Source organism: Limulus polyphemus, unplaced genomic scaffold, assembly GCF_000517525.1.
Source record: "Limulus polyphemus unplaced genomic scaffold, Limulus_polyphemus-2.1.2 Scaffold486, whole genome shotgun sequence".
In the NCBI taxonomy this organism is placed as follows: Eukaryota; Metazoa; Arthropoda; class Merostomata; order Xiphosura; family Limulidae; genus Limulus; species Limulus polyphemus.
The window spans coordinates 537,540-551,042 of record NW_013666096.1 but is presented as its reverse complement, the minus strand read 5'-3'; the positions used below and the strand labels follow the sequence as shown (position 1 = coordinate 551,042).

The window sequence follows — 13,503 nt, the reverse complement described above, 5'->3', positions numbered from 1 at the left end:
GTAACTTAACCCGTAAAGAAACTAAGAATTAGTTACGTAAGAAACGAAGAGAGTCGTAGAGTAATTGTACACGTAGATCTCGTATGACGACAACAATATTATCCTTTGTGCTTTCCAACAACAGTTGAGCTTTAGAAATTTCCTGACAATAATCTAGAATGCAGAGAGTGGGAAAATTAATTAATTTTATTAGGTATTAACTTGTATAAAGTCAAAAATTTTAAATCTATACTTGTTTACATAGTCTCCTTTTTATACACTAGACAATAATAGAAGAAATAACAGCTTACTGGAGATAACTATTTAACAACCCCAAATGATCAATAACTTAAATGTGGATTCAGAAAAAGTTGCTGATTTGCCATGATTGTACTCTGTATTGTGTTGTAATGCACATACTATAGAAAATGTTCAACTTTTAAAAATTGGGATTAAGATAACTCTTGCCATATATTAAAGAAAAACCACATTTTAAATATACAAATAACTGACATTAATTTAAATATTAGACTTTTCTTTGTTCTTAGATACTAAATGTACAGTTGAATGCAAACAGGGAGAAGTTAGGATGCCTGATAAAAGTCAAGTCCAACATGCAAAGAAATGAGGCTAAATAGTGCAAGAAATAAAATATTGAAGTGTGTCTCATACTTATATACATATTCTATATAGCCTGGTAGATTTTTCACACTATGCAAAGGTTTGAATAAAAAAATCTACCAGGCTATATAAACTTAAAATATGACCCAAAACTCGAGTGCTTTCAAATATTTGACTATTCATCTTCTTTGTTCTCCTGAAGAAGAATAGTCAAGTATTCGAAAGTGCTCGAGTTTTGAGTCTTATTTTAAGTTTATTACACTTTATATGTGTGATCCTTTGTGCTAACTGTTTTACCAGGCTATATAGTATTGTGCCTAATAATATAAAAATAAAGTCTTATTGTTTATTTACACACATCAATATAAAACAAATAAATAATAGGATTACAGAATTCATATTCTATTTCTATGATAGTTTTTAATTTATCTTGAAAGAAAAGTAATAAGGACACTAGTTTAAGTCGGACATTGTGAAACTCATCCAAGCCTCCGCAAAGATTTTGAAACTTCAGTTTTTAACAGCCAATTCACAAGAAAAGGCATATTTTCTATGCTTTGATTGACTATTGAACATTGATTTCTTTTACTGTTTTGAGTTTCACATTTATGCTGATTGTAGAAAAATGCCTTAAACTTTTTTTATGCACTCTTTGATCATGTTGATGGCAATATTGTCCTCCATACATGGGAACTTTGTCAAGCTGATCATCACTTTTTCAGAGCAATATCCATGTCCAGAAAGCACTAGATAAAGGTGTAAATTAGTGTATTTGAATATAACAAGACTTAATGTTGTTTTTAAGTTCAAACATCCATATTTATGCTAATATATATTATAATATTCTTATTCATAATTGGGGGAAAAAAAACTGCAATTAACTACATTTTCAAAGTTGGACAAATATGGGTGCCTTTTCTTGTGATATGGGTGTTAAATTATGCTCAATTTGTTTTGAAAATGTGACAACATGGCTTCTACTGTGTACTTCATCCTTAAGTGAGTTTGGTGCAGTAACATGGCTAAATGTTAAATCTGAGTTGCATGTTTAGCTAGCACATTAATTTCTTAATCTGACTACAAATGTTAAATTTTTCATAGCCTCTCAATATTTAAAAAGAAACGTTATTAAATTATTTTGTATTGATGTATTTATGCATATATCTTTCAAATTTTTAGTGACTAGTTTATTTTAATACAAAGTAACAGTAAAAAGAGTATAAATTGGGCATGTATAAGAAAAATAGAAGTAACTATTCAATAAAAACTTCTACAAAATAATTACTTTTTCAAGAATAGGTGAGAAAAAAGATTAATATTAAATATGTTTTTAACTTGTATTGAAGCATTACACCATTTTTTTATTGTTTTCAACAAAATATGCAAAACACACCAAAATAGACTGAAAAAAAAAGAAGTCTAAGAGTTGGGAAAGATTTGGGATGTAATTAATAAAACACGTCTAAAGAAAAATTAATACTAATCATAGAATTCTAAGTACATAAGTAATGAAAATTGATCCAAACTTAAAAGCAACCAGGCATAAGCTTACTGAAGTGATTAACCGATAAAGAACTTATTTGGTGGTCCCTATTTTCCAGTTCATGATGTTATCTATATAATGAACACTAATCCCCCCCCCCAAAAAGAACAACTTAAAACTGCAAGGGATCATTTTAAAATGTTTGTTATTAAGTACATAGCTAAGCAAAGGCTTATTTGTGCTGTTCTTACTACAGAGATTAAACCTCAAATTTTAGCATTATAAATCCCCAAGCTCAGCACTGAAATGATGGCAAGGACAACTTAAAATAATAAATGTTATCGAAAAAGAGAAATAACAGAGAAATATAATACATAAAAACAAAACAAAAAAGGGATAATGATATTTGATAATTTACAAATTAGATAACATTAACCCTTTCACTGCACAATTAACTTTCAGGCTGATTCCTAAAAATTGTCAATTATCCACCAAAAAAATAAAATTATTAATATGACCCTTCGTATTACTTTGTCAATATTGAAAGAAGCTGTATTTTCTATATCTGACAATAATATTCCTTGAAAACTATATTGGATAGTGAAAAATAATGATTTAAACAAAAAATTGAGGAAAATTAGAAGAAAAGTGTTCTCCAGTAAATGGCATAAATATAGACAAAACTAAGTCAGTAAGAGGCAAAAGTTATTACAAAATATAAAACAAATTATTTAGATAACAATATCCAAGATATAAAGAAGTTGTCTTTATATAGATTCTATATGTGTTCCTGCAAAGTTGGCAATTTTGTATCGAGGCATATAAACATCCAGGTTTCACAGCATAGAGCACAGATGGCAGCACGCACGCAGGTTTGGCAATTGTTTCAAGTACAGGAGGATATTCCCACATGTCGCAGTAGAGGGAAGCTTTTTTTTCGGTAAGTGAGGTAAATCTGAATTTGCAGTCACTGGGTACAAATGTTTATTCGGATATATTCAAACTACGCAGCAAAAGGGTTAAGAGTAGAACAAAAACAAACCCTCTAAATATGATGCTGAAAATATAATTAGCTCAAGAGCAATCTAACATGCATATGTCATGTTTCATCATTTTAATCAGTATACTTAAATAGCATGTAACAACAAAATACAATTCCCATAGCATATTTTACAAAAGCATTTGAGCAAGTTTTAGAATCAGAATACTAAAACATAAACTATTAAGGGATAAGTAAAACAGTGTATGAACTCTATACAAGATAACTGTGTATTTGATATGCATGCGCTATTCTTTAAATTTGAGTAATAGAAACATGTTTTAAGTACTATGCTCTAAATGAATGCTAACCATATGACTACTATAATATCATTGTGAGAAAAACTCCACACACAGTTTCTTTCCCTCAAATTATCACTTCTTAAACAAAAAAATCAGAATCTTAAAAATGGGGTAACATATTACACTACAAACAACAACAACAACAGTAACCTTTTTCAATACAAAAAAAACCTCTATGGTTCTGATTGATATTACCACAATATCAAACATTTTGGATATTACATAAGAGATTAAACTCAATTTGAATTTTAGATTACAACTGTGCTGTAGCTGCCTTTTGTTTGTGTACAACTCTAGGTTTTAATGGAAAAGGTTTTTCGAAAATATATATACATATGGCTTACATCTTCATAATCATAGCATGTCACAGGAACTGCCACCATTCACTTTATCTGAAACCCATTAACAAGAGACTAAAAAGAATAGAATAAAACATGTAAATCATATTGATCAAACTCACTGTTATTATAGTCTACAGGCACTTTTATAAAACATCCCAACTGACATTTGGGTTTCAACTAAGGTTTACTGAGCATTTGAAGCGAGCAACACAGTTTATGTTCAAGATATAGAGCTGTTATAGTTTATGAGTAAAGTAACATCAACAAGTGCAATTGATGTCATGAGTTTTATTATAACCACATTTAAGTAACCAGCCTGGGTTTTGAAAAGATAACATGATGCACAGACTGATTCATAAATGAAACTATTCTGACAGCAACATGTAAACAAAGCACTCTGGATATCAACCATAACCTTTAGTCACACAGAAATAGTTTAGTAGGTATCTTTCTTCACCCATAATGACTGACTTTGTTTTCCAAACAAAAACTGTTGCAAGAAATGACCCTTCCCAGTTAAGGGAATGGACAAACAATACTGATAAATCAGAAACATTTATGGCAAACAATTACATCTAAACACAATAAAGACAAAGTTTTTTTATTCACCAAATGAAATGAATTGTCAAGCATTTTCTTACAACCATGGTGCCAGCCAACTTTTCTTTAACTGATAAATCTAGTAGACTCAATTCTCCCTAAACACAAGAATGAACAGCTTTAATCTTTAAAGAACTATGATGTGTTTCTGACAGTACTTCAAATCTGTGTCTTACAGTCTTGTCACAGTTTTCTTACCACATTATATTTCAACAAAACCGAGTTGATTTAATAATCCAATGTAACCAATTTATGTGTTCTTTTAGCAGTTTTTCACCACATATGACAGCTTCCTTATAAAGAAAAGCATGCAGAATAGTCTAGGCTCATTTGCTTCAGAATGACATTTGAAGTGACCTTGAAATGAAGGCACTAGTTAATGTCTATCCATCCTGGCAGATTGACTTGTTGTATCCAACACAGGAGAGTTTATTTTCACTTGTTAGTGATAATAGAAATCACAAACCAAATATTTAAATAGCTATATTTACTACCCTCAAAGTGGCGTGTCACCCATGTCAAATAGCTTGTGAGTGTGAATATAATCCAGAAGTCCCTGGTAAAGAAAGTCATAGTGAGCCTGTAAAAATAAAATATAAATCAATGCATTAGAGGTAGCTTTCATATTTTGATTTCTAAAAGTTAGTAAATGTTGCTGTTATGGTTTCTGTTGTTAGTGGGGTTCTCTTGGATTATTTGATAAAAATGATAATAGAAAGTCTAGTCCACTTCATGATAACAAAGTCATTTCTTAAACTTTAAATTACACAATTAGTGTAATCAAGGTTCACTGTTACATGTAACTGAAATTCTACTTGTTAATTTTGTATAACTTTTTTTCATTAAAATATAAGTTGAATATTCATATCATTGAAATAATGAATTGACAGTAACAAACTGACTAAATATGCAGATTATTCAGTAGCTAACTAACAAACTCAATCTAGCCTAACTTGATTTATATATACAGCTGAAACTGTTTCCTAAACATTGGACAAAGTTCCAAACATTATGACCACACCCATTAAATTATGCTAAACTTCCTTGTGGCTAAATAATAATAGAAATTTATAGTAACATGTAGAATAAAAAATAGAGGGTACAAAAACGTTTTACTTTCTAGCACCATTATTCTTAAGAAAAATCTGAATATTAAAAGAAGTTAATCACTGAAACATACATCTAGAAAAAAATCCGTTCAACTTTAACCTTCACATAAGAAACATGTATGTTTACTTTATAACTGAACCTGTTATGTAACTGAACATGTAACAAATCTAAAAATAAGGGATACTGATACAAGAAAAAAAGTGAGATCTAAAATGTACCAGAGTTTTAAGCATGCAGTGACGTTGAGAGCGAGTGTATCTTGCAGCTTGGAAGACATCTACTCTCTCTTCGATTTTCAACTGTTGGATAAGTACACTTAGAGTGACAAACACACTACTTCGGTCACCACCACCACTGTAAATACATTTTACAACTTTTTAATTATGGTTATTTAATTTTCTCTCTTCACATATCAGAACTGTCCTATGTTTAAAACTGTTTCAAATTTGTTTCAGTATAACTGCAAATTGTGAATGCTTGACAAATCACTATCACTGTGCTAATCTGTATTGATATTTGTTTCAGACCAATGAGCATTTAAAACATGTTTTTTAAAATAGATAATGTGGATACTTTTATTGTTTACTTCATTAATGTTGTTGTGTATCTGCAATTTGTAATATTTTGTTAATTATATTCCTTCTCTATAATATCATATTTGCTAATTATTATTTATTTCAAATTTGTCCAATTCTCAAACAAATACTCATCTTAATACACAGGTAACTTCTTTCTTTTTGAGTTTGCACATTCTGCCAAAGAGATTTGCAAGCCACCAGCCTTGTGAAAACATGTGAATTTGCACCACTGCATAATGGTGTCATCATGCAGCAGGACTCTCCACCAATAGGAGTATGACACACATCCATGTGTAGTGATTTGCATGTGGGAATCCTTGTTCTTTTCCTTGGCACTGTAATACACTGATGTGTTTTTGAGTTGGCTGACACTTGCAATTTTTTTCACAAATTTTTCAAATTTCAACTTTTACTTGATTGAGTTTATTAAACTCAACATGAATTCACAATTTAATGTGAATATTTCTGAAGCTAATGTAGTGATTAATCTCACAGAATAAGTTATCACCATTTCTGATGGAAGTTTTTCCTGTTGAAGATGTGATGGCCATCTTCCAAGATGTTGTAGGGTCTATTATGCAGCTGGGACCCCATGCTTCCAATCCCTTCCACTCACTGCCCTTTACTGTTTTTGCACCTGAAACTGATGAGGACAAATTTAAGTACCAATTTCCATCTCCAGGTTTGAATTGTTTACTACTCTACTCAAAGTTTCTTCTCAATTTTCTTAGGTATGTACAAGTATTTCTCTTATTCTATTGTCTTCTTATTCTTCCCATTTGCTTTTATATAAGCATTACCTCACGATTACTTTATCCCCCCCCCCTCTCTTGGTACATTAGTACATGCCATTTCTTTTTGGGGATTACCTTCTCTTCCATGGTTTTATGCTTCATACTCCCCACCTAACTGTCTCCTTTAGTCATTCCTGTTCCTGGACTCATAGTCACCTTTGTTAGTTGTGGGGTCAGATTAATTGCTTGCTATTTCCCTTTTTAAACCTCACTTTTCCCATCTTCATGAATATATTACTACCCTTACTTGGTAACTCTCTTCCCTTTACCTTACGTTGGTAGCCTTTCTTGTTCTTCTCACGACCTTTCTCAGAAATCTAGATCTTCCTTTTTTTTGTTTCCTTGGCCTGTTCCACCTCCCCAACCTTTTCTTTTCTGGTTCCTCTGATGTTAGAACCTTTACAGAAGGGTACCCTCCTATCTCATGTAGATCTACCTTCCAACTTCTTTGGGACATTCTTTGTCTGGAGAAATTTGGTGGTGTCCCTGATTCCCCGGCATTTTGCACTTTGCATTTTCTATCTGCACTTGAGATACTTTCTCCTTTGAGGTCCATGGCTCTTCTGTACCCTCTCCATTCACTTGGCTATCCACGTATGCATCCACTACAGTGAATGTTGAGTATCCATTGGCACATTTTCAAGGTTGCACCAGCCTTACAAATCCACCTCCCTTTGAGTTCTTGGTCCCTGGAGAAACATTCTCTATTTATAACACCTTGCACCTGCTTGCTGACCATCAAGCATCCTCTTTCCCCTCATTGTGGATTGATTAGTTCTGATCCATTTGTTCAGATCCACTGCTTCCTGACTTTGAATCTCTTCCTTTGTACCCATTACATTTAAATGGGTTTCATAACTGGTCAGTTTCCAGGTTCAATGAACATTGTCGCAGGCTGTATTTCTTAATACAACTGCATCCAACTTACGGAATGGTCCCTTCACTCACACGTTCCACTTTGATCTACTCTCAAGTTAATACTCTCCATGTAATTGCTTTTGCCACACCATTTAAAGCTAATCCTCTTCTCTCTATTGTCCTGTGCCTCATCTCTCAGCCCTGGCTGTCTATACCCTCTGTTAGGTCTGGTACCATCAATTTCTGCAGACCAGTACTCCCCTACACCTCCTCCCTCTGATCCTTACTCTGATATGATACACCAATTGCAGGATTATATATGTGGCCCCTCACTGGCAATCCTTATCTGCAGACCCCACTGTCTTCTTCTTTTCCTGATTGGAATCCCACTGTGGTTCTCCACACTCTTATTTGGGACACTCTCAAACCTCTACCAACTTGTTTGATGTATCATCTTTCCCTGGAAAAGTATCTCCTCCTCCTCCTTGCATTATCTTCTCCTTTATCCTGCTCAGTCCTTCCTTCATAGCCTTATGTGACATGGTTTAGTGGTCACACCTTCTCTCATACCCCTTTTTACCACATCACTATGCTCATTAGGTACTGGACAGACTTCTGTATCCTGTCTGGGACGGTTGTTATTTGTCTTGCTTTTGTTCAGTTAATGCTATGACTTCCATCTATGGGCACTGCCCATAAGTAATGTTGCTCTTTTCATATTTCATTCCAAAAATAAAACTAGGTGATGAAATTGCTTGAAATTTGACAAGAACTTTCCTAAGAGTATGTTGTTCCAGAAAAATGAAACTTTTAATTTAGATTTTTTCTACTATTTTAATAAAAATTCGTTATCTATTGTAGTTATTTGCACTCAGACTCTGAAATTTCACCTGCAAGGTGATTTTAATATTGAGTATAAAAATACTTTATTATCTTACAGTTTCACATTTCATTTGCATAATCTCTACGATCTGAATGTATATCAAAGTTTTTATAGGTAAATGTTCATATTTTATTTTCCATTTTCTCTACTATATCATTCTCTAGCTATTATCATCAAGAGGGCAATTAAATGTTTAAAATTAAGAAGTAGAAATGTGTACCTACCTTCTAACTCTTCATTGAATAATCTTAGAAAATCTTCTTTAGGTCATATGCATAATTTCACGTCTTTACCTTTTCACTTATAGTTTATTTTTAATGTTTTATTTTCCTTTCTTATTCCTTATGATTGCTTGTTTATGATGACACACTTCAATGTGTGCCCCATGGGTTATACAATGTTATCTTTGGCAGAAATGGTTTACCATGCGGCAAAAATATTTTCACTTGCTTACTTATAAAACACATGTTGAATGTGCAAAGCATAGAATACATTTAGAAAATCATTAAGCCTTTCAAATATGAACTTTGAAATACAAATAATAAGTAATTAACTAAAATATAAAAGTAAAACCTAAATGCAATCTGACTGTCTATCAAACTAATATGTATAAAGTGAGTAAAAAATAGTCAAGTCCTAGGGATAACGATCTTCAACAATGTACTCAGCAACTGTATGCCTTCGTAGTCAAAGTTTACCTCCAGTGAGATAATAGAAAACATAAGAGAAATATATTTTGAAATCTGCTCTTTCTATTGCTTATAAGCATGCCATTCAAATCTAATCTGTTGGTAAGTGACGGCCCTTTCTAATTGTGTGTGGGCGTAGCTCCTACTGGTGGGGGAGAACTTTTACAATGTCATTTATGAAACTCAGAAGTTGGAATTCAACCTAGTTAGTGGTAAACATGCAGTATATTTATGTACTTTTACAATCTGGGAAAACCTGTACTAAGACACAAAACAGTTGAAATAAAAGAAATAAAAGCTAAGATATTTTTAACCATGATCATGTCATATGACAAGAAAACTGAAGATTTAATTATTGTTTTGGAGGTTTCTTTTGAAATAAAGTAATAAAAATTTAAATAATATAATACTATGAATTATAATGTACTTGATAATGTTAAGTTCATTAAACTACATTGTTAGTAATGTGATTTAATCAAGTTTTGATTGTAACTCAGTAACACTTTGTAGTAGAAAGGAATTTAAAGAATGCACTGGTAGTCATAGGGTTAAGAGTTCCAATCATTGTCTTTTTCATCTCTTAGGGTCACCTCCTATTCCTGGTTCTCTCTCCTTCCACCATTCAGAATGGATCCATCTGATCACCAACCTGGTCCATCCCTCTTTAGGGGTGGATTACTATAAGCTCTTTAGTGTGGTTCACCCGACATACATTTGATACATCACAATCTCCAAGTGGACTATGGAGACGTATCACTGTACCAATCCTATACAGATATACATCTTTCTCTTGCGGTTCCTGCTCCCATGGTTGCATGAACCCTCAGAGTCTGACTAATCTATTAAAAATTATGATGTATCACTCCATACCCTACTCCCACAGCAGGCAAGGGGGCCCATAGAGACTGATGGTCAAGTAGAGGTTATACAAGTATCTATAATGACATATTCCAATACAGTTCTCTCCTCCTGCAGCTGGCATGGGGCTCGTAGTGACTGACAGTTGAGGAGGTGTGCACAGATACAAATGCCTTTCTTCCACGGCTGGCTTTGACCCATTAAGTCTGATGGTCCCCAAGGTAAGTACACAAGATACAGTCTGAACAAGTCCCAATCTCACAATACATATTGGCCATCTGATAGCTTGTATGTGTGTGCCCATATGGTCATTTACCTATTCTGCCCATCCTCGTGACACATAAATGTGGTAGACGATCATGATTATTAGAATTACATAGCTCCTCCCTTCCCACATTTTAATAGCACTACCTTGCAAGTAAGTGGCTTGAGTGTTTCACTGAATGTGTTTCTCTAGATAACCTTTATCTTTTTTGAAGTGAATTAAGTACATACATGTTTTACACCAATTTCACAGAAATTTATGCATATTTTTCTCTGTTATTGATATTCATACTTAGATCATTTACTTATCTTTTAAAATACTTATATTAGCCAACTACTTGTACTTATTATTAACACTGAGTGATAATTGAAAATGGAGAGGCTTTCTTTAATAAAGAGTTTGTAATCTGTGGTTCAGGAGTCGAGAATTTTAAAGTTTTCTAGAAGTATGGGCTGGTTGTTATTCTCACTGTGAAATCAGATACAAGGCTCTGGTAGATAGCTTACATCCACTTCTACCCGAAATTCCTGTGTGCTCATGTGCATGTACTTATAAGTGACGTGTAGTTTTACCAACATAGGTAGTTTTATAGTTACCACAAGTGTATTTATATACAACCCGCAAGCACATAGGAATGGGTAGAGCATCTTCGATTTCGCAAAGTCAAGACAAGTTGAAGGAAATTAGCAGGTGAATGAGAATTAGGGTAAGGGAGAAGAAGGATTATGAAATTTGACTGACCACCCCAAATGATCGAAGTCATGAAGAGGAAGGGAAATGAAGTTGGGAGGATTATGCATGGGAACAGGCGAGGAGAAGCCTAACATTTCAGGCTTTTAGCCTTTTCTCTTCCTATACACGTGCAAATAGTATACCCTAGATGAAAAGAGATGTGGTCTCCCACCGGTGTGCCCTTATGTAGCCCCCACTATCAGATGTCACACCCAATGGGTTTCCTTTAGATGCTTTTAGGAGGAGGCTCATGTAAGTAATCATTGCACCAGTCCCTCCACCATCTTAATGTGGGATACTAGCACTTTGTGAACAGAAGTGAGTATTCGTTTTGGAAGTTAACATTTTCCTTACCTGAAAATGCATTTCTGATGGATATCTCTTGTATGCGTTCCTAACCATCCTCCCCACTTTCCCAGTGCACCTTTCTTTATTGCTTTGTCAAAGAATAAGGATTCTTGTGTGCTAATGTAGAGAGAGTCACTGCACATGGAGATGTATCACACTCCTACTGGTGGAGGGTTCTGCTACATGATGACACCATCATGCAGTGGCACAAATTCATGTGTTTTCACAAGGCTGGTGGCTTGCAAATCTCTGTCAGAATGTGTGAACTCAAGAGGAAAGAAGCTATTTGTGTATGGAGGTGAGTATCTATTGAAAATAAATGTTCAGGTAATGAAAATGTTAACATTACTGTTCTAGTTTTTGATGGACATAAAGATCATCAAAGCAGGGATTTTCTCTGTTAATAAAACCAACCTATAGAGAATACTATGGAGCAGTTGAGAAATTATCAGTTTAAACTATGGAAATGTGTACCATCCGATTGCTTCAGAAAGTGGGAAGTGTCTTTTACAGTGAAACAGAATTTAAGACTCAGTCAATTAAAAGCATTAAATCATAAAATTACTGTTTTATCATTCAGATATGACAAAGGTATAGACTTTGTGAGTACAACTTTAAAAATTAAGTATACATAAACTTGAACAGAGAAAGCAAAATAGATGTTTAAAGTAGACATATTTTAGTTAATGGGAATGTTTTATGCAAAACGTTTTTCTTTGAAAAGGTAGGATGTAAGCTAGTTGTCTGTTAAAAAATATAAACAGAGTATCCTCTTACACTTTGAAGTCTTCAATAAATCATCACTTTTTTAATCTCTATAATCTTGAAACTGAGCACTTTAATTCAAGAAGAACTTAAGCAGAAAATGTAATAGTGTTTGCTGTCACCTTTCTGTAAAAGTGGTACAGAACCTGTAATGCTTGCTTAAAACAATGGCAACAGTATAATATTGGAGTATTACTGCAAAGAGTAGTTTGATGTTCCTATCCTATTGTCACTGTCAAATTATGAAAGTGAATGTGCCATGATAGTTCTTGAATATGTAATGAAATGGAAAGAGGTATACAAGTTTTTATCAATATATATTATGAACTTGTAGAACTCTTTGATTATATACAGCAAAAATGGTAGAATGTTAGAGCTTTATGTTATATATGGACAGTTAAAGTACAGAGAGTGTAATTAAAACTGAATGTTTTGGGAAAAACTTCTTTTTCTTAGTTAGTTGTATGTTTAGTTGGTAATGTAAAGATAGTAACCTTTTATACTTTTGAAGTCTTCAATAAATCATCATTTTGTTATTACACAGAATTTCTGCAAGATACCTGGCAACTACAGACATTTATCTATTGCCATTAAGGATATCTAAAGATGTGTGTGTGTATATACATATAAGCTGAAATTTGCTTTTATTAAGTGCCTTCTAAAATACCCAGTAAAAGACAAAGCTATCTACTAGAGATGGGAAGAAAAACAGAACACTTACAGACTAGATCACATGCATGGAGTTTTGATAAATCTAAATGCTAGTCAATAAAGCATACAAACAAACAAAAATATACGTGTTTTACTGACCAGAATTTTTTTTAACATTCCATAATTTGTCTAGTACTTTCAGAACTCCCATCTGTATTTTACAATTTTTATGAGTGTTATGTTTTTCTGCTTGTAAAATAGCGAATAACTATTTACATGGTTAATCCCCTTCCCCCCATTTTTACTCTATTTCACTTAAAAGGTTTACAATTTTTTTTAAAGCTATAATAACCAAAGTATTTTTAAAGATTGGCAAACCTGCAGTGTACAGTAATAGGACCACTACTAGGATCTTGTTCTTTGTTCTGTTGAGCTTGTTCAATTAAGTCAATAAGGGCTATTGTGTTTTCGGGAACTGTACTAGACCAGTCATGGAACTGAAACTGAGTGAGGGTGTGGTTGTCGTTATTCTGTAAAAGACAGGAAATTCATCTGAAAACACTGAGAATGTATTTACAACAATATATAGAAATATATATATATATAT

General features: G+C 33.1%; 1 protein-coding gene across 1 annotated transcript in view; it reads right to left on the bottom strand.

Moving 5' to 3' along the window:
• Nucleotides 1–1,978: 1,978 nt before the first annotated feature.
• Nucleotides 1,979–13,503, bottom strand: part of LOC106458565 (tyrosine-protein phosphatase 69D-like) — a 161,088-nt gene continuing 149,563 nt past the window's right edge. Inside the window, exons 27-29 of the mRNA XM_022384820.1 lie at nucleotides 13,275–13,426; nucleotides 5,694–5,829; nucleotides 1,979–4,945 (exon numbers count right to left, since the gene is read on the bottom strand). Of these exons, the coding sequence (XP_022240528.1) occupies nucleotides 4,862–4,945; nucleotides 5,694–5,829; nucleotides 13,275–13,426 (372 nt within the window). The 3' untranslated portion in view covers nucleotides 1,979–4,861. The remainder of the gene's footprint in view (nucleotides 4,946–5,693; nucleotides 5,830–13,274; nucleotides 13,427–13,503) is intronic.